Source organism: Silene latifolia, chromosome 7 (assembly GCF_048544455.1).
Source record: "Silene latifolia isolate original U9 population chromosome 7, ASM4854445v1, whole genome shotgun sequence".
NCBI classification, from domain to species: Eukaryota; Viridiplantae; Streptophyta; class Magnoliopsida; order Caryophyllales; family Caryophyllaceae; genus Silene; species Silene latifolia.
The window spans coordinates 61,164,062-61,184,036 of NC_133532.1; the positions used below are offsets into that span (position 1 = coordinate 61,164,062).

Below are 19,975 nucleotides of genomic sequence, written 5' to 3' on the forward strand. Positions count from 1 at the left end.
CCTTGTTCAGTGAATCTTAGGGCTTGTTCTGTGAAACTTGGTCGTGGTTTAAAATCATCTATTTTGCTCATAATTTTGTGAATCTCAGACCTTATCTTATGAATCTCAGACCTTGTTCAGTGAATCTTAGGGCTTCTTTTTGTGAAACTTGGTCAACATAAGTAGTTAAAGTGATAATATTCACAAACCTTAAGTGTAGGCTTCACAAAATAAACTCATACATTCACAAAGTCATTTCCTAGTAGAATCATAATAACACACATTTTCATAAGCAAAATGGAAACAACAGACGTACCAAAGGTTGGATAAAACAAGAATAATCAACAGATCTGCCTTTCATCGGATGGATGATTTGCCCTTTGCTACTTTTAGTTCTGAGGTCGATACAAATCAAGAAAGGTGGGCAGGAGGTGGAGACTATTGGAGCGCAAACCTGAAAAAAGACAAAAAGTAAACTGAATTAAAAAGACAAAAATGCAGTGAATAAAAAAAGACAAAAATGAACTTAAGTTGAAATATAAGCAGACCAAAATCAAAGACTTACAAGTTGAACTGCAGAAATGTCAACAATGGAGAGACACTGAGAACAAAAAAATAAGATCAGTATGAGTAACGATTAGAAGTCAACATCATGTAAAATAGACTCGGAGAATTGGATAAAGTACAGGGTAATAAGACTAACACTTTCATTTCTATACGGCACAAATAAACGAGAAGGGGAAGTCCGGGATTTGAATATCTCAGTACTATTTAAGATCTCACAATACACATCTATGACATGAGATGATATCCGATCGCCTTCAGGCACACTCTTCAACTGGCTCCTAGTCAAAGTCTGACATTGACTTTGGAAAAGAATCTCCGTTTCATCATATGATTCGCCAAGTATAAAATCTAATACTTGTTTCTCAGCTTGATTCAAATCCCTAAAAACATTAAGATTTCTTTGCAAATAGGGCGATCGGAAAACTTCAGCTGGAACTACAACCCTCCTCTTACCACGACCCGGAACATCCTCTTCAATTGGTAAGGGAGATAAGGGAAATGGGATTGCAGCAGTAGTTGGGGTTTTGCAAGGAACACGGGCAATCGACTTTGCCAAATGACGTGGCGATCGATTTAATATAAAAATTATTGATCGTTTTTGTCGACGATGTTTTATCGATTGTTGAAACAAGTGGAGTATCTGGTAGGCAAATAACATCAAGAGTTGTCTTCCGTACCACAGTAGTAGGAGGAGTAGGAGGAGGAGCTGTTATCTCAATAATTGTAGGCTCAGTGACGTCCTTGTTAGGAAGAACATCATCCAGAGCAGCGTGAGAGGATGTGTTCCCTACCAAAGGAGTGGGCTCAGTGAAAGGAGGGATGACATCCACAAGGAGGGATGACACGGAAAGATGTGTGTCGGGCTCGTGCTCGAGCTCGGGTTGAGACAACAAATGGTCATCATCTGCTAGGAGCCTAAAGGATGGGTATTCTGCATTTGGTGGTGGTGAATGATGTCGCGCTATTGGTTGCAAAACTTCACCCATCGCATCCAATTCCGCCAACAAATCAGCCTCAGTCCACCCATAAAAATTATCCACATTCTCCCCAGCTTTCTCCACATTCTCCCCAGCTTTCTCCACATTTTCCCTACCTTTCTCCACATTCTCCCCACCTTTCTCCGCATTCTCATGAATATCGTCAACTACTTTCTCAACGAAATTCCCATCCACAATGTCCGACACCTTTTCCTCATTCTTCACATCGTTCACATTTTCAGCATCATCATCTTGTTGAGATAACTTAAAACCTTCTGCTATGCCGTCTACAGCTACAACTAGTTTCTTCACTGTTGTTGTTGAAGGCAGTTTGGAGGGAGCTTGACTAGCAAGTGATTTGAAGTCCGCAAAAGCTTGAGCCATTGCCTTTGCGGAAGACGCAAGTTTATGGGCAAACTCACCAGTGCCTTCATTCCCAGGTAGCGGTAATTTTTCAGCGTCAGCTTCAGATGCTTTATCTTGAATTGTTGACTTGGAAGACTGACCGATCTCAATCTTTGGAGGAGGAGGACACAACTGTGGAATATGGTGGCTGAAGACCATTGGAGGCTCAATAGAACCACTGCCAAAAGTTTTCTTGTCCGAATTTTTGTCATTCACTTCCTGCTTAACTCTCTTGGTTATAGCTTCTTTAGTCCAAGTTGAGAGCGTTGGAAACTGCCGAGTAACAAGGCGTGCTTTGAAGACAAATCGGTCAAGATAAATGAAAACTAAGACCATAATAGGTCCACCAAACCAATTTTCTTTCAGCTTTTGGGTCTTCCACTCCTCTTTTTGCCAAGACTCAACTTGGCCAGCCAATTTGCGTTTGATGAAATTGCACCAGTTGAATTTGGAGATCAACTCAGTGTTTACCAAACTTTTAAGAAGTCTCAAATTAGCCCGATTGCCTATAACACCGCCTAAAAAAGCATTGAAGATATAAATGATGAAAGTGCGTTTGAAATCATCTCCACCATCTCTTTATGTAGAGAGCTTTTCCATAATGTGTTTGACTTCAATGGATCTACCTTGGTATTGACTTCTGAACTCCTCCAAAAGAGACACATAAGAAGGGCACTTATCTCCAATTTTTGCTTCTTCCACAATGTTTGGACCCATTGGCAATCCCATGCACAGATGGATATCTTCCTCTAAAACAAGGAGTTTCCCATCACACAACAATCCTGTACAGTGGTCATAATTTGAAACTAGCCAGTACACCAAGTGACCCGGAACAGCATCTGTTTTAAGATGCAATAGAGAACCAAATCCCATTTCTTGTATAGCTTCAATCTGCTTATCTGATGGTGGATTCTCCTTATTGTTGAGAAAGTAGTAAAGCCCGAGAAGAGACATCCGAGTCCTCAACACAGATACCGTCTGTCTTTGTAAATTCTTGTCTTTTTTGTAGGTGGCTTAGAGAGTGGTTCGGTAGCTTCGTAGGTGCTTCAAAGAGAGTGGTGCAAAGTAGCTTCAAGACGTCCTCGACGTCGCTTCATCCTGGCTTGGCTTGCTTCCTACAACTCAGTTCACAAAATAAAGAAACTTGGTCAGTAAGGTTTAGATTCTCAGACCTTATTTTGTGAATCTCAGACCTTGTTCAGTGAATCAAAGAACTTATTTTGTGAAACTTGGTCATTATAAGTGGCTAAAATCATCTATTTTGCTCATACCTTTAATTGGTGAATTCACAGACCTTGTTTTGTGAATCTCAGAGCTTGTTCAGTGAATCTAAGGGCTTGTTTTGTGAAACTTGGTCATTATAACTGGTTAAAATCATCTATTTTGCTCATACCTTTATTTGGTGAATTCACAGACTTTGTTTTGTGAATCTCAGACCTTAGCTTATTCAGTGAATCTAAGTGCTTGTTTTGTGAAACTTGGTCAGCATAAGTTGTTAAAGAACATTACATTATAACAATAAGCTATGGTCAACAAGCTGTGGTCAATTAACTCAATTAACTGAATTTAAAGGTCTGAGATTCACTAAACAAGGACTAAGCTTCACAAAATAAGTTCACAAAATAAGTTCCAGGATTCACAAAATAATTTCCAGGATTCACATAATAAGTTGCAAGATTCACAAAAGAAGATCCACAATTCACAAAATAAGGTCACAAAATAAGGTCACAAAATAAGTGCACGGAAGAATATGTAAGAAAACAAATACAAAATTAAATAGAAAGTCAGAAGTAAAGAACATTGCATTATACGTAGAAAAGTGATCCATGCAAATATTTAAAACAAAAGTACAACATTACATGATAATTTATGTTATCCAAAATGTTAAACTAAGACGTACGTAATTATACAGAAGGTTGACACTACTACGAAACTATACAAAATAACAAAAGGGCAAAGTTAAAACCTTAAAGTGCAAAGCCCTAGTTACACAGATAGTACATTACAAACAAGGGACAACTCTAGGCTACATATACATCATCATCAGAGGTAAGTCAAGAAAAGATATATCTCTACGAGTGACTAGTAAGTCAGCAGCAATGCCAATAGCTATATCTCGTTCTTCACTCGGCGTAGCTTTTAAAACAAGCAATGACTCATTAACTGCACTACGTGCAGCATCATCAAGAGCATTGAGATGAGGACTCTGAGATGGAATTTTCGCTTGCTTATAATGCAGTATGAATTTGGCAATCGCATCCTCCGTCATGAAACATTTGCATGTTTGAAAGACTATACTAGGACCCCTACGAATAGTCCGAACACCATTCATATCATTTATGTCTACAGAAAGTCAATATGCCAAGGTGACCCGAGGTGCACTTTTGTGTATCAGAAATAGTTGAGCCCAATTTCGACAAACGAGCGCCATATTTGCTTTATCTTCGTTATGATTAATTTTTGAGAAGATTTTTCGCATAAGATCTTCATTATTGAAAACAGAATGACATGCTTGATAGTGACGGCCAGACACTATAACTTCCTTTAACGGCGAAAAAGAGAAATCCATAGCTGTTTGTTTTTCAGTGACATAAAGTGCGCGAATGAGTCTTGATCTTCGTCAAGAAGATTAACAACACAACCATTGCACCAAGGTGTCATACTTGTCTATGAAACAAGTGAAATACAAATATTAGTTAAACAAAACAAATGTGAAAATACAAAACACAAATTCCTAGGTAGTTGGACTAATGTCGGGAAAATAAACAAAGGTGAAGGAGATTCTCAGACCTAGGAAGCACAAATTCCTCACAAAATTAGATCTAGGAAGCACAAAAACCGGGAAAATGAAAAGGTTTAGATTCTCAGACCTTGTTTGGTGAATCTCAGACCTTGTTTAGTGAATCTCAAACCTTGTTTTGTGAAACTTGGTTAAAATCATCTGTTTTGCTCATTCCTTTATTTGGTGAATTCACAGACCCTGTTTTGTGAATCTCAGGCCTTATTCAGTGAATCTAAGAGCTTATTTTGTGAAACTTGGTCATTATAAGTGGTTAAAATCATCTATTTTGCTCTTTTCTTCTTAATTTGTTTCTCTGCTTCTTTGTAACACTCAACCAACAACAACAGAAAATAAACAGTAGCTAGTGTAATTTATGCAAACTTCTGTAATTTATACAAACCTTTGAATAATATCAGACCTTATTCAATGAGAACAACAACAGCAGAAAATACAACACGCAGAGAAACAACAACTGCAGAAAATGCAACACGCAGCCAAATTTACTGGTTTGAAGATAATATAACAATAAGCTACTGGTTTCACAAATTTACCTCCTAGATTCACAAAATAAGTTCTAGGTTTCACAAAAGCAGGTAAACGAAATATTAACAAACAGATGACAAACATTAACTCCAAGTTTGAAGATAATATAACAATAAGCTACTGGTTTCACAAATTTACCTCCTAGATTCACAAAATATGTTCTACGTTTCACAAAAGCAGGTAAACGAAATATTAACAAACAGATGACAAACATTAACTCCAAGTTTGAAGATAATATAACAATAAGCTACTGGTTTCACAAATTTACCTCCTAGATTCACAAAATAAGCTACTGGTTTCACAAGTTTGAAATAGAAAGGAACATACGAAAAAGCGGAGAAATCGACTGCAATTGATTTTATGCGTTCCTACTGTCTTCGATTATGATCACAAAGCGATCAAAACCTGCGAACATAATACAAAAATAAGAGAAAGTTTAAATCAAATTGCGAACATAATCGAGTAGAAACGAAATGTATAAAAATCAAACGAAGACGAAGGAGAATATAAAAATAAGAGAAAACTGAGTAATCGACTTCAATGGCGGAAAGAAACATACGAAGAAAAGAAGAAATCGACTTCAATGGCGGAAGACGGAGTTCAGTGAATGGCGAATGGCGAAGACAGGGTGAATGGCGAAGACGGAGTGAATGGCGAAGACGGAGTAATGGTGATAATGGCGGAATAGATGAGCGTGTAATGTGATAATGGCGGAAAAGGAAGAGAGAGAAATAAATGGTTGAGAGAGAAGTAAATGTTGAGGAAGTGAGATGAGTAAATGGTGAGTAAGTGTGTTAGTTGGGAGTATATGTGGGGACACGTGTCAACATCTGGTGCATTTGAAATAATTAGATCCAATGGTGAATAAATGGTTTAGCCGCCTCACCCTAAGGAGGGCGCCTCCTTAGGGTGAGGCGGCTGGACTCATTTTAAACCGTCAGATCTATAAATTATAGACTCACCAAATGATGCCACGTGTCCTCTTATATAAGCCCAACCACCTCAACATTTCCCCTCAATAAACTCTTCATTTACTGCGTCCTCTTTCTCTATCTTCAACTCGGCTACTGAACCAACTACGTCTTCGCCATTACCGAGCTTTTCGATCACCATTTTCATTGAGCTTTCGACCGCCATTATCAGTGAGCTTTTCTACTGCCATTATCATAAGCAAATTATGTATTTTCGATCTACTAATTTACATTTCGATTCATCTTGCTTTCATTCCGTATTTTTCACCCTAATTTTCAATCGACTTATTTAATTCGTTAAATTATTGTTGTTTTGCTGCAGGTTTTGATCGTTTTCTGAGAATAATCGAGCACAGTAGGAACGCATAAAATCAATTGAAGTCGATTTCGCCGCTTCATTGTATGTTCCTTTCCCTTTCTTTACTAGATTTTGATTTTCTTGCTTATTTAGTTACATTTTCGGTTTGAAACTTAATTAGTTTAATTACTGAGTTTTGCTCTTCTTTTACTATTTTCCTTCAGACGACTTCCATCGATTTCTACGCTTTCCTTTTCTGCTAGATTATGCTTTTAATTGAAGTTTCATTCTTATTGTTCATTGTTAGTTATGACCGATTTCATGTCACCTAGGTTTGTGACGAAACTCTCGTTACGAAATAAGGTTTGTGAGGATAGACCTCTAAGTCTGACTTCAACTGTTGCTGCTCCATACTTAATTTTAGTAGTTTCACCTCTATTTTGCGAGTTTTTGGATGTTTGAGTACCGTATTTTGTTATTAGCTTGTCCTTTTCTTGATGCGTGCTTCATTTTTCGAGGTTTGAATAAATTTCAGTAGCTACTCTGTCTTTTTAATTTTGTTGTTGCTTGGGTATTTAGTAACTACACCTCCTCTGCAGCATTGTTTCGCCTACTATTTTGCTGTCGTTGTATATACTTCGAATGTGCTTGCATTTCTCCGCCTAGCGTTTTGCTGTATTTGTATATACTTCGAATATTCTTGCTATAGTTTAGTTGTTATTTGCTTTTGACTGACTACATATTTGGTGTGGTGTGCACTTTTTGCCTTTCTCATATGTGTTTTTGTGACGAAATCAGGTAAAATTTCTTTGGTTATTATCATCCAACAAACATACTTTGTCGTTCTTTGGATGCGTATTTAATTTTTAGAGACTTAATGAGATTTGTTGCCGAACAAGACGGTCATTTGCTATTAGCTTGTGCGGTATCAATTAGTTTGTGTTCAATCGATTTGTTGTCCTCTTAGGTTAATCTACTTGATTTGTTCGTCATTTTAGAGATTAATTCCGTTATTGTAGCTTTGTTTATGATTTTTATTTACTTTATTATGTTCCTTTCCCCAAAATTTAGAAGCAACATAGACATGCATAGGTTTCATAATTATTCCACACGAATCAATATTTAACCATAGCAAAATTCCATCCTCGGAGCAAATCCTAGAGCTAAAACTTAGCCAGTAATCATATAAAACATTACAGCTATGTAGTATATAGTCTCAAGATCCAATTGCTATCCTTCGTTTGCAGGGGGTGTATCATCATTTGTTCACATCTTAGCCTTGTTTCTCTTTTGATCTGATCAGCAACGACAGTAGGCCTGAGTATACAGTCCTCAAATTTGCTTTTATTGCCTTGCATACAAACATCATACACATGCACAAGCACACTCATCACAGCTGCAATATAATTCTTCTGCAATTTTGTTTTCCTGCAGTTCAGTAACCAAGACAGGTAAACAATTCTATTCATTTTGATCCAATAATCCCTTTCTCAATTTAGTTCTGAAGCATAGAGTTGCATTCACATTGGAAAAACAGATGAGAGATTGTCTCATCTATAGTGTGGCACAAATAGAAGCTAGGATCGTCAACAATACCCAAGTTATAGAGTTTAGCTCTTGTATTCATTGCAAACTGGCATGCTAACTAGTTTATCATGCTAACCCGTTTATCATCCTGTGTTATGTCAAAAAAAACATTATTACAAGCGTTTCTTAATTCATTATATACAGCAACAATTTTATACTCCTTAGGGTACTCAATCCACAATTCCACACCCTATTTTGAAACTTTGAAATTGGTCTTTCATTATCTCTTTCACCTGACAAATTTTTTACACGAGCATTAAAAATTAAACACGTGAGCATTAGAAAACTAATCTACTGTGTTCATCATTTTTTGCCGTCCTAACTTTACCGTCCCCCTCGTTTGATCTTATGCCCCCTCGGAAAGGGTTCACCCTTTCCTTTTTAGGGTCGTCTCGGTCATTAATATGTGTCATTCTCTTTGCAGAACTTGCTACAATTTCGAAAGTCCATAATGTTTGAACTTCTTAAATGGGAGAAAAATACTATATAGGTACAATTTCTTGTCTTAAAAATGATGTGAATTCCATTTGTTTATAACTTGGGTGAATATATCGTAAATAAGTCTATATTGTAAGAATATTGGGTCCAATACTATTTATGTGGACACACTATTATACAGATTGTATTTGTTTGCTATCGTTTAAGTTTAGCCCAATATAATGATCCATCCGAATAATATAATACGGGCATATTAATCACGTCTTATAAAGTATGGACCGGATATCTTAATTGTGTAGATACCCATTAGGTTACTAATGCATGATGGGCGCATTAGATTAAGGAGACTATATATAAGTCACCTGGGTTATGGTCCCTGGTAGCACACAATAACCTAATCTCCCCGCATCCCATCAGTAGAGAGATCCCTATTGGTATGTGTGTCTACTAGAAGACCTAATCCCGAAGACCGTCCCTTCAGGCGGTTCATCCCAACCTTTCGTCATGTAATGAGGTACGCTTCCGCTCTACAGTTTACCGAGTAATTTAGTATGAAGTTTATGGCCTTTAATCGAATTAATTCTAACAAGTGGTATCAGAGCCATCTTCATATTAAATTATTTGGGATTGATATGAATTATGTAATTTGTGTTTCTCATAATTCATGCCTCAATTCTAGATATCTTTGTCTTTTATGCGATATACCATTGATTCTACCCTTGATTGCACGTGATATTAATTCGTCGTTCTTGCGGTGATTGTATAACCGAAAATCCATTATGTTGTAATGGTGTGCATCATATTTACTTGTGTGTGGGATTTGTGTGGTTTATGGGCATGTTTGTGCGATAGTGCGTATTATTTTTATTAAGTAACGCCTCGATGCATTAAATTTTGTGAGGCACCACTAATTAATTTGGTCATAGAACTCGGGCAAATATAATTGTAATAAGGCTTGATTGTGCGTTTGGTTTTTAATCAAGTATGCAACTCATGTTTTTTTTGGTCTCAAGTTTCAATTTTATGCAATTTGATTGTTTGTATAAAATTGGTTTGGAATACAGTCGGTTGGTGCCATGCACCTTTTGAAGTCATGCTTTAATATGCTGAACGATGTGTTGATGATTATGTTTTTCATCTATTTGGACACATGGTTGACATAGTAAGGGGTTTGGTTTTTCTAAAGTAACTAAGGTCTAAGGTTATGAACATGTTTCTTGTAAGATGTGATTGATTATATGTTTGGTTATTGTTTTCGGTTAGCATGAACTATATTGTTACAGCTAGAATATTATGGGATGCATGGCTGTATTGCATTGATTTAAGTCAAAGGCTAACTGTACGAAATTGAAGCATAAACATGAACTAATGCTCCCCTTTGGCAAGTATGTTGTGGGTTTTTTTTTTGGTTCTTGATGCTTATTTTGGGTATACTTGATTAGAGAAAATGCTTTATATTGTTTTGGATTCAGTATTTTGGATAGTCGATCACTACTGTGATCGACATGCATATGGATTGGCAGCATATTAAGGTTCTTAAATTCAGTTGCATGTGTTTGGTTCAAACGGTCAAACTTGAGTTAATCAGTGGCTGATTGGGCTAATAATGTTCATTTGTGTTATTTACATAATTGACTTTTGAATCATTCTGGCGATTTGTAGAGATTATGATTGTGGTTATAATCTGACAAGTGAATTTTAAGGTATGACAAGTGAAAAATGAGGATATACACTTGTATAGTTTATATTTTTTACAGACTTATACGACTAAGGAACTATTTTGATATAGTTTTGTATATTATCACTAAAGGTTACGTCACTTGTCAATTAAGAACTTGTATTTTCAGATTTAATAATTGGCCAATCGGATTTATAATAATGGGTCTAATATTTTAGGTTGTTTGATCGACACAATAAGTTGTCAAAGTAACCTCTATTGTGTAAGTTGAATGATTTAGAATATTATGACTACAACGTGTGATTGAGTTTCATGCGGATAATGGCCGGCCCAAAGGAAGGCTATTATTTGGCCGAAATTCAATCATGCTTGTGGTGGTAAGCATGTAACAATTGTAAGGTTTCCATGTGAATATTAAGTCGGCCCAAAGGAAGACTTAATGTTTGATAGGAATTTATTGTTAATACTTGATCACTACACCAAGATAACCACTTACAAGTTAATTTTATGTCCAAAGACTAAACTTAATGTTGTGCTAGGTGTCTTGTGTTGATGGGGATGCCAATATTTGAATCTGAAAATCAAGTTAAGGGAGTGTCGTTATGTTTATGACACTCATAAGGATTATGCCCATACAGTTTGTTAGGGTGAATAAATTTAAATTTTCAGTTTAGTGTGTGTAATTCATCGGAATAATGGTCGGTCCAAAGGAAGACCATTATTTGGCAGAATTATATACACATAGGGTAATAAATATGTGACGATTATTCGGATTTTCATGTGAATATTGAGTCAGCCCAAAGGAAGGCTTAGTGTTCAACGTGAGCTTATCGTCAATATTTGATTACAATTACTAAAGAGTGATGTCTTTAACTAGTTAATATTTATGTTCACTAACTAAATATTAATTTCAGAAAGACACTTTAATTATTTGAATTTATTCAAAATATAAGGATGTTGTTTTGTTCATTCGTTTGACATTTATGGTTATTATATCTCATCATTTCGATTACATTCTCAATTCGGATGAAACTATTTATTAAATGAATGGTAAGAGAATGTGAATTTTATCTCTGGTTGCTTTGATCTTACCTTGCTTTAAGAATGTATAATTCTGCTTCTCATAAGGTAAAAGATATCGTAAGGACTAAGGTATGTAACTTTGAGAAGTATTACATTCAAAATGCATGAGTTTAGTGATTATTCGAATTTAGGGAAATATCTAAGGGCATTGTTTCACTTAATTTGGTTAAGTTAATTCAGTTAATTAAGAAGCTGCAAAAGTCAAACTCAAAGAAATAACAACAAACATATGGTTAGACCTTTTTAGTCGTTAGTTTGTTAAGAGTTTGGACACATAAGGAAAATCTAGTACCAGTTTTAACGCTTGGCGTGTCGGTAAAGTTAAACTTCTCATTCGGTTTATCTAAGGTTAATTTTTATATCCAATCATGTTTGGTGGGTGAATTTGGTTTTTCCACCCACATAAGTATATTGATGCAAGTATAATTAAGATGTTACAAGCCAATTGATGATGAAAGATTCATCTATTTGTGGCATGTCATCATCCAAGTTATTTGAGACAATCAACTAATTTAATTATTATTAATGACTTATTCTTTTATTTGTATGTGGAAAATACTTTCGGTACCGCCTTTAGGTGGACAGGGTTATTTTTCGTATGGACAAATTTGGTTTCTTGTATATTGAGAAATAATTAATTTTGTGTTTTCCTAATTCAAATAATAGTGAACCTATCATTTTTAATAACTTTATATAGTTTAGATTGGAATCTCTTTTAAGTAAACATGCATTAAAGTTCAATGGATATAAAGAAAAATTAAGAAATAACAATTTCTTTTCAGTATGACACATTAAAAGAAAATTAATGTTTTGTGTCAAAATGAAATTGTTGAACCCCTTTACTTCGGATATTGAAATTTAAGGGGATAAAGATAAACTAAGGGAGATTAGATATCAGTTATTTTTCGATGTCTTATTATTAACATATACGGAAAGGTGAACCATTTTATACTTAAGTATTAATGGTTTATATTATTATGTTAGTTTGTAGACGGAATTTAGGCATGAATATCTAAATCTCATTTGTGAGAAGTTTTAAGTTCTTGACGTTTTTAGTGATGTTTGACTGAGTTATTTTACACAGTAAAGGAATAATTATGTCATCTTTGATCTAAGTGTTAATACTTTAGCAAATGACTATTAAGGATTAAAACGTCAAGGTTATTTTAAAGAATTTCTAGAAGAGTTTGACCTTGTATTTGATATTATATTACACCATATGAGGATTCTTAATATGGATGGTGTAGTATGTATACAAACAAGATCCTAAGGCCTGGTAAGGAGTGTGATTATTCATACTCTTTTCCATATTACTCTAGTTATAAGTTCTTAAGATTGCAGCTATCTCTGGATAACTTTCTAACAATATCATTGACTATTTAATCATAGTGTAAATAATGTACACATCCGGTATGTCCAACTATTCTCAATGACTATTTTGTTGGATAGTACTTAAAGTTTTAAGGGTAATAAAGTAATGATCCCACAATAAAGCTATTTAAGACGGAAATTAAGGGGTTCATTGAGAATATTGAGTTTGAGTGGGAGAAAAGGTAATTGACATTGTTTTAAGTCTCCTTATACATGATTATAAGATCAATTTGGTTAAACAAACTCAAATATCTCAATAACAAATTCACTAGAAAATCCACATAATAAGGTAAATACAACTACATTAATTACATTGTTTTCCTATATGGATAAAAATGGACAACAATGTAGTGACGGATTAACTAGTTGTAATAAGAGTTAGATAATTAATGGAATGGTAAAGATGATTTAATCTCCTTTTGCCAAACCATTGAAGGTCCTAACTCATATAGGTGGATTGACGTCGTAAAAAAAATTAAGTCATTTGGTGGATGATGATATTTGGACATTGTTCCATTACCTAAAGTTGTGAAATATATTGGTTTCAAATATTTATTTGTTATCAAGAAGGATTCAAAAGGTAATGTGACAGTATATTTCATCTAGTCAACAATGACAATAAGGAATTTTGGCATATTCCGGTTTTAGTTACATTGGATGAATGTTAAAGATATGTTTATCACTTGTGATATTGATGAAACTATTCAGTGCAGCAACTAGAACTTTGATTCAATAGAATCAAAGTAGATTTTCTGCAATAAGGGAATTCATCCAATAAAGCTCAAGTAAAGTTTTCTGTCATAAAGATTACAAAACTGCCTTGCTGTCATCTTATTTTATAATAGATGAATGTGGTAGATGATTGCAGATACTCAAGATTCAGTGGGAGCAAGTAAATATTTTTAATTAATACCCTTTCAGTAAAGAAGATAAATTAGTCTCAAATATCCTAAGGAAAATATTCAGAAAAATTCATTAATGCTTAAATTCACCTGTCTCAGGAAATATTAATGTGTTTAAGTATTATGGTACATATTTAGCTGGTATGCGTTTGGATATTGCGTACATTCTAAAGTTTGTTGGACAGATATTAAGGCAATACGGATTAGGATCTTGGATCCACTAAGGGCAGCCAAATATATTGTTGGTCATTTATATTTGGAACAAAACACTATTTATAGGAGGTCGATTCAGGTTGAGATCATTCGGTATTTCGACTCCTAGTTGGTTATGAACATTTGTCTTGAGGCTGCGAATTCGGTATGGTATTGAAAGACCACTTAAGTAATTTATGACAAATGTGCAGTCATTATAGTTTCTAATAACATTACAAGTGATGTATTGTTTAAGAAACAATTCAGAGTGAAAAATTGTCAATCATACATGTTAATACAAACTCCATTTTGCGGATCCGCTTACTAAGGAATTACCACCCACGGTCTTTCTTTAGCCAATTGCTCAAATGGGTGTTTCGGTTTTAAGGAAATCCAGTTTAAGTGGGAGTTTGTCATGTTAGACACATTAAAGTTTACGGTCATTAAGTTCTGCAGAAATAAGGTTTTCGGTTTACGGTTTCACTATGTGTTATTTTGGTTGATCTCACTAAGTTGGACCAGTTGGAAATATACATATTTTGGATCACATTTGGATGTTGTTTCCATGCTACGCACCTATATTAGATTCATGTCGTTGGTTATATTAGCATACGTGACCATTGAGGGTCCTGTTACGACAAATTGTAGCAAAGACCGCTTTGATCCTATGTTAGTATGATTGATGGACCGAATTGCATAAGACGGTTGGAATGTTGATAGCACTGTTGAGCGCGTAAGGTTATAAAATGAATACAATTTTTTAGGTGTCACACACTATCTGTATTTGACCCAAGTGGGAGATTGTAAGAATATTGGGTCCAATACTATTTATGTGGACACACTATTATACAGATTGTATTTGTTTGCTATCGTTTAAGTTTAGCCCAATATAGTGATCCATCCGAATAATATAATACGGGCATATTAATCACGTCTTATAAAGTATGGGCCGGATATCTTAATTGTGTAGATACCCATTAGGTTACTAATGCATGATGGACGCATTAGATTAAGGAGACTATATATAAGTCACCTGGGTTATGGTCCCTGGTAGCACACAATAACCTAATCTCCCCGCATCCCATCAGTAGAGAGATCCCTATTGGTATGTGTGTCTACTAGAAGACCTAATCCCAAAGACCGTCCCTTCAGGCGGTTCATCCCAACCTTTCGTCATGTAATGAGGTACGCTTCCGCTCTACAGTTTACCGAGTAATTTAGTATGAAGTTTATGGCCTTTAATCGAATTAATTCTAACATATATTGTTACTTGTTTTTGGTTGTATATGTGTTTCATTAATAAGACAATTTTCTCCGTTGGTAGGATGATGTGAAGTCGTTTTGCAAGGAAATGATCCTTCTCAAATGGATATGTGTCCAATAGCGGAAGTTCGTTGATTCAGCAGGCTAGCTATGAATATACTTTTTCTGTCAAAGATGTCATGATTTAGTGCTGACTCAATCCTCCTCTAGTGTTTCTCCTAAGCAACAAACTTGACTTTCCATGCATGTAATTTTAAATACCGGTTTATATATGAACAATATTATGGTTGGTTATCTCATCTATACTTTTCTACGGTCTCCAATTACCAGTTCATTGTTTTTAGATGGTGACAGTAATTTTTTTTTACTGTGAGGGCAGTATGGTAATTTAATTTCAAGTTCTCTTATTCATTTTATCTCGTTCAGGTAAGTGAGTGAAATATGACTTTTAAAAAAAGGACTTATGAGTGTGGTTTGCAGGTTAATTAAGACTTGTTTATGGGTGGGTGATGTTGTGGTCCTTGATTATTTCTTATATTGGAATATTTCACACATTGATTCTAAGTTTCGCAAAATCTCCTTCTAATTTCACAAATTAAGATCCATTATTCACAAAATAAGAAAAATAGGAAAATAGGTGATTTTGATCATTTTATGACCAAATTACACAATATTGCCTTCTAGTTTCACAATATAAGTTCTATAATTCACAAAACAAGGTTTAGGATACACAAAATAAGAAAAGGAACAAAATAGGTGTTTTCGACCATTTATGACAAGGTTTCACAATGAATTCTAGTTTCACAATATAAGCTTCATGATTCACAAAACAAGGAATATGATTCACAAAATAAGAAAAAGAGCAAAATAGGTGATTTCGACCATTGATGACCAAGTTTCACTATATAAGCCCTTGGATTCACAAAACAAGGAATATGATTCACAAAATAAGAAAAAGAGCAAAATAGGTGATTTCGACCATTGATGACCAAGTTTCACTATATAAACCCTTGGATTCACAAAACAAGGACTATGATTCACAAAATAAGAAAAAGAGCAAAATAGGTGATTTCGACCATTTTATGACCAAATAACACAATATTGCCTTCTAGTTTCACAATATAAGTTCTATAATTCACAAAACAAGGTCTAGGATACACAAAATAAGAAAAGAAGCAAAATAGGTGATTTCGACCATTTATGACAAGGTTTCATAATGCCTTCTAGTTTCACAATATAAGCTTCAGGATTCACAAAACAAGGAATATGATTCACAAAATAAGAAAAAGAGCAAAATAGGTGATTTCGACTATTGATGACCAAGTTTCACTATATAAGCCCTTGGATTCACAAAACAAGGCCTATGATTCACAAAATAAGAAAAAGAGCAAAATAGGTATTTTGACCATTTTATGACCAAATTTCACAATATTGCCTTCTAGTTTCATAAAACAAACTCTAGGATTCACAAAATAAGGTATAGGATTTACAAAATAAGAAAAAGAAGAAAATAGGCGATTTTGACCATTTATGACCAAGTTTCACAATATAAGGCCTAAGATTCACAAAACAGGTATAAGATTCACAAAATAAGAAAAGGAGCAAAATAGGTGATTTTGACCATTTATGACCAAGTTTCACAATATAAGGCGTAGGATGCACAAGACAAGGGTTTATGATTCACAAAATAAGAAAAAGAGCAAAATAAGTGATTTCGACCATTTTATGACAAAATTTCACAATATTAACTTCTAGTTTCACAAAACAAGCTCTAGGATTCACAAAATAAGGTATAGGATTCACAAAATAAGAAAAGGAGCAAAATAAGTGATTTTGACTATTTATGACTAAGTTTCACAATATTGCCTTCTAGTTTCACAAAACAAGCGGGTATCCACTGCTCTCTTTCGACAAACTTGCCACTCAACCAATTATTTCTTTTTATTGAGAACTCACTAATGACCTTTGCCCAAATTCTCTTCAAATTCCTTAGGCTCCATATCGTTGCTCCGAACGGCACTGTTCAGACGTAAGAATTTTGTGTCTTTGCAAATTGTGCTCCCAACCTTGTCCGTAACTTTTTTGATGCTGTGCCATATGCAAAAGCGATGTCTTGCTATATTGAACATAACCACAAGTCACAAAATCACAATATCCATTGTCAAGATCGTTTTTTTATAGCTAAATTCATAAAACAAGTCACTCGATTCACAAATAAAGTCCCTAAATTCACAAACAACTCCCTAGATATACGAATAAAGTCCCTAAATTCACAAAACAAATAGTTAGATTTTATAAAAGTGGAAGTCGATTAGGATCATTTTTTATAGCTAAATTCACAAAACAAGTCCCTATTGATTCACGAATAAAGTCCCTTGATTCACAAAACAAATAATTAGATTTACAAAAGTAGGAGTCAATTATATAAGTTGATATACAAACACACCTAGAAGTTTAGAACTGCATTTAATATTCCTGGGTCTTGGTAAGTAATTATGTAATTTAGTTCTTTGCCACCTATTTATTTCAGAAATTGCAGAACTAAACAAACATATATTCATCATATGATTAACCTTTCATCGTAAGTTCGTAACCGAGCGACTATTATAAGGTTCACAAAATCACTTTCGAGTTTCACAAAATCATTTACTAGATTTACAAGTAAACAAAAATTTATTCATCATATGATTAACTTTTCTTCGTGATGGAGCGATTATTATAAGGTTCACAAAATCATGTATAAGTTCACAAAATCATTGCCTAGATTCACAACTAAACAAACATATATGCATCATATGATTAATATTTCACCGTGATGGACTGACTATTAAAAGGTTTACAAAATAATGTCTAAGTTTCACAAAATCAGTTTCTAGATTCACAAATTAGCTAACCTATTCACAAAATCAGTAGCAGCATAACACAAAAGGCATGATTCAGCATCATCAACAAAACTCCAGTAGGCGTTATCAACATCATCACAATATGTGTTTTAAGATTCAATCAACCAACTCCTACATTCACGAATTACAAAATCGAGCCATATAATCCACAAAATCGAGCACAAATTTTCACAAATTAAAACTGAAATAGAAAATAATAATTTAAAAACAAAATACCTGTTTCAATAGCACTATTAGAGATGCAAAATCATCAAAATCAATGTATTTTTTTTTTGGTGAAATGTGAGAATATATTAAGATAAAAAAGACTAATTACAAGAGAGAGTTCATGTAACAGAAGTAACGACTATCAAGAGCCAGAGCTAACCAAAACAGATATGCACACACATTATATGCCTACTCATACTGCTAGCACACTCGTAGTATACCCCATTTTGTCAGCCATATCTTATCAGTATTTGAAACAGGCTCCTTGAGTTTCCTTCTAATTCTACTCTTGACTTCCTCAATGATATGCTCAGATACTTTCTCTAGTTTAATCAACACTTGCTTCATTCTGGCACTATTCCTTTGTGTCCAAACCTGATAATAGCATGCAGTCATCACCAGGAATTGAACTTTCTGCGTCAGGCATCCTTTGGTAGGCAGCATACCCATACTCCTGTTAGCCTGCAGTGGGAACCCACACCAGTTCTCCATCTGGTGCATTATCTGTTGACTATATCTGCAATTAAAGAACAGGTGTTCCTGTGTTTCAGAATCACTACCACAGATTAAGCAACGATCATCTGTACAGTACCCAATTTTGCATAGTTTTTCCTTCACATTCAAACCATTGTTCATGATGATCCAAGCAATAATGGTATGTTTGGGAATGTTCCATTTGTTCCAAACCAGGGGCACCCAATCTTGCTTAGGCTGTTGTATCCTAAGCCATTCATATCCACTTCTTATGGAATACCCTTTAGCATCAGCAGTCCACTGTCCATCAGAGTACCCATTTTTCATCATTTCCTTGACTTTGCATATGTTCTTCCAAGACCAAGCAACATCAGCAGGAGGGACATACTCATGCCAATCCCTTCCTTTTAAATACACTTGATTGACCCACCTAATCCAAAGCCTATCAGCCTTCCCATATATCCAGTCCACCAACTTCGCCACAGTTGCATAATTCCATACCTGTGCTTTCTTGATTCCCAGTCCTCCCTCTTCTTTAGGTAATGTAACCTTATCCCAAGCAATAAGTGGGACTCTGTGATTCTCAGCATTGCCATCCCATAGATAGTTTCTACAAATGCCTTCAATTCTCTTAATAATGCTTTTTGGCAGAAGAAAGATGCTTGCCCAATATGAATAGAGTGTATTAAGAACTGAGTTGATTAGTACTACTCTACCTGCATAGGAAAGTTTTCGTGCCCCAAGGCTCCTAATTCTGCTCACCATCTTCTCAGCTATAGTATTACATTCAGTCTTAGTCAATCTGCCTGCTTTGATAGGGACTCCAAGATATCTAAAAGGCATAGCACCCTATACAAACCCTGTAGCCTGTTGTATATCATCCTTAAGCTGTTGCCCAACTCCATTGTAATAAACCTCAGACTTAGAGCTATTCATAGACAGACCAGAAGCTCTAGAGAAGGATGAGAAAGCCCTGAGTAACAGCATTATAGAAGTAGCATTGCCCTTACAGAACATTAACAGGTCATCTGCAAACATCAGGTGATTCAGCTTGGATGCCTTACACAGAGGATGGTATTGGAAAGGCCATCTAGCCACAACATAATTAATCATTCTGGTAAGGTAATCCATGCAGATGGTAAAAATAAGAGGGGATATAGGGTCCCCTTGCCTCAACCCTCTTTTACCTTTAAAGTAACCAAAGCTACCACCATTGAGACATAGAGAGAAGGATGTGGACCTTATGCAAGTCATTACTTTATGTCAGCAGGAAACTTCAGACCCTGAAATAATTGCTCAACAAAATCCCACTTCACTGTGTCATAAGCCTTTTGGAGGTCAATTTTAAACAAACA

The 19,975-nt window shown here is 35.0% G+C and overlaps 1 protein-coding gene across 1 annotated transcript; it reads right to left on the reverse strand.

Moving 5' to 3' along the window:
* Positions 1 to 18,347: 18,347 nt before the first annotated feature.
* LOC141590150 (uncharacterized) lies at positions 18,348 to 19,463 on the reverse strand. Its single transcript, XM_074410759.1, has one exon. It carries the CDS (start codon positions 19,461 to 19,463, stop codon positions 18,348 to 18,350), a length of 1,116 nt encoding a protein of 371 aa, XP_074266860.1.
* Between the last annotated feature and the right edge of the window lie 512 nt (positions 19,464 to 19,975).

What these genes read in the sequence shown, in the direction of transcription:
- LOC141590150 (XM_074410759.1), bottom strand. Translation starts at nt 19,463, where the DNA reads ATGCCTTTTAGATATCTTGGAGTCCCTATCAAAGCAGGCAGATTGACT.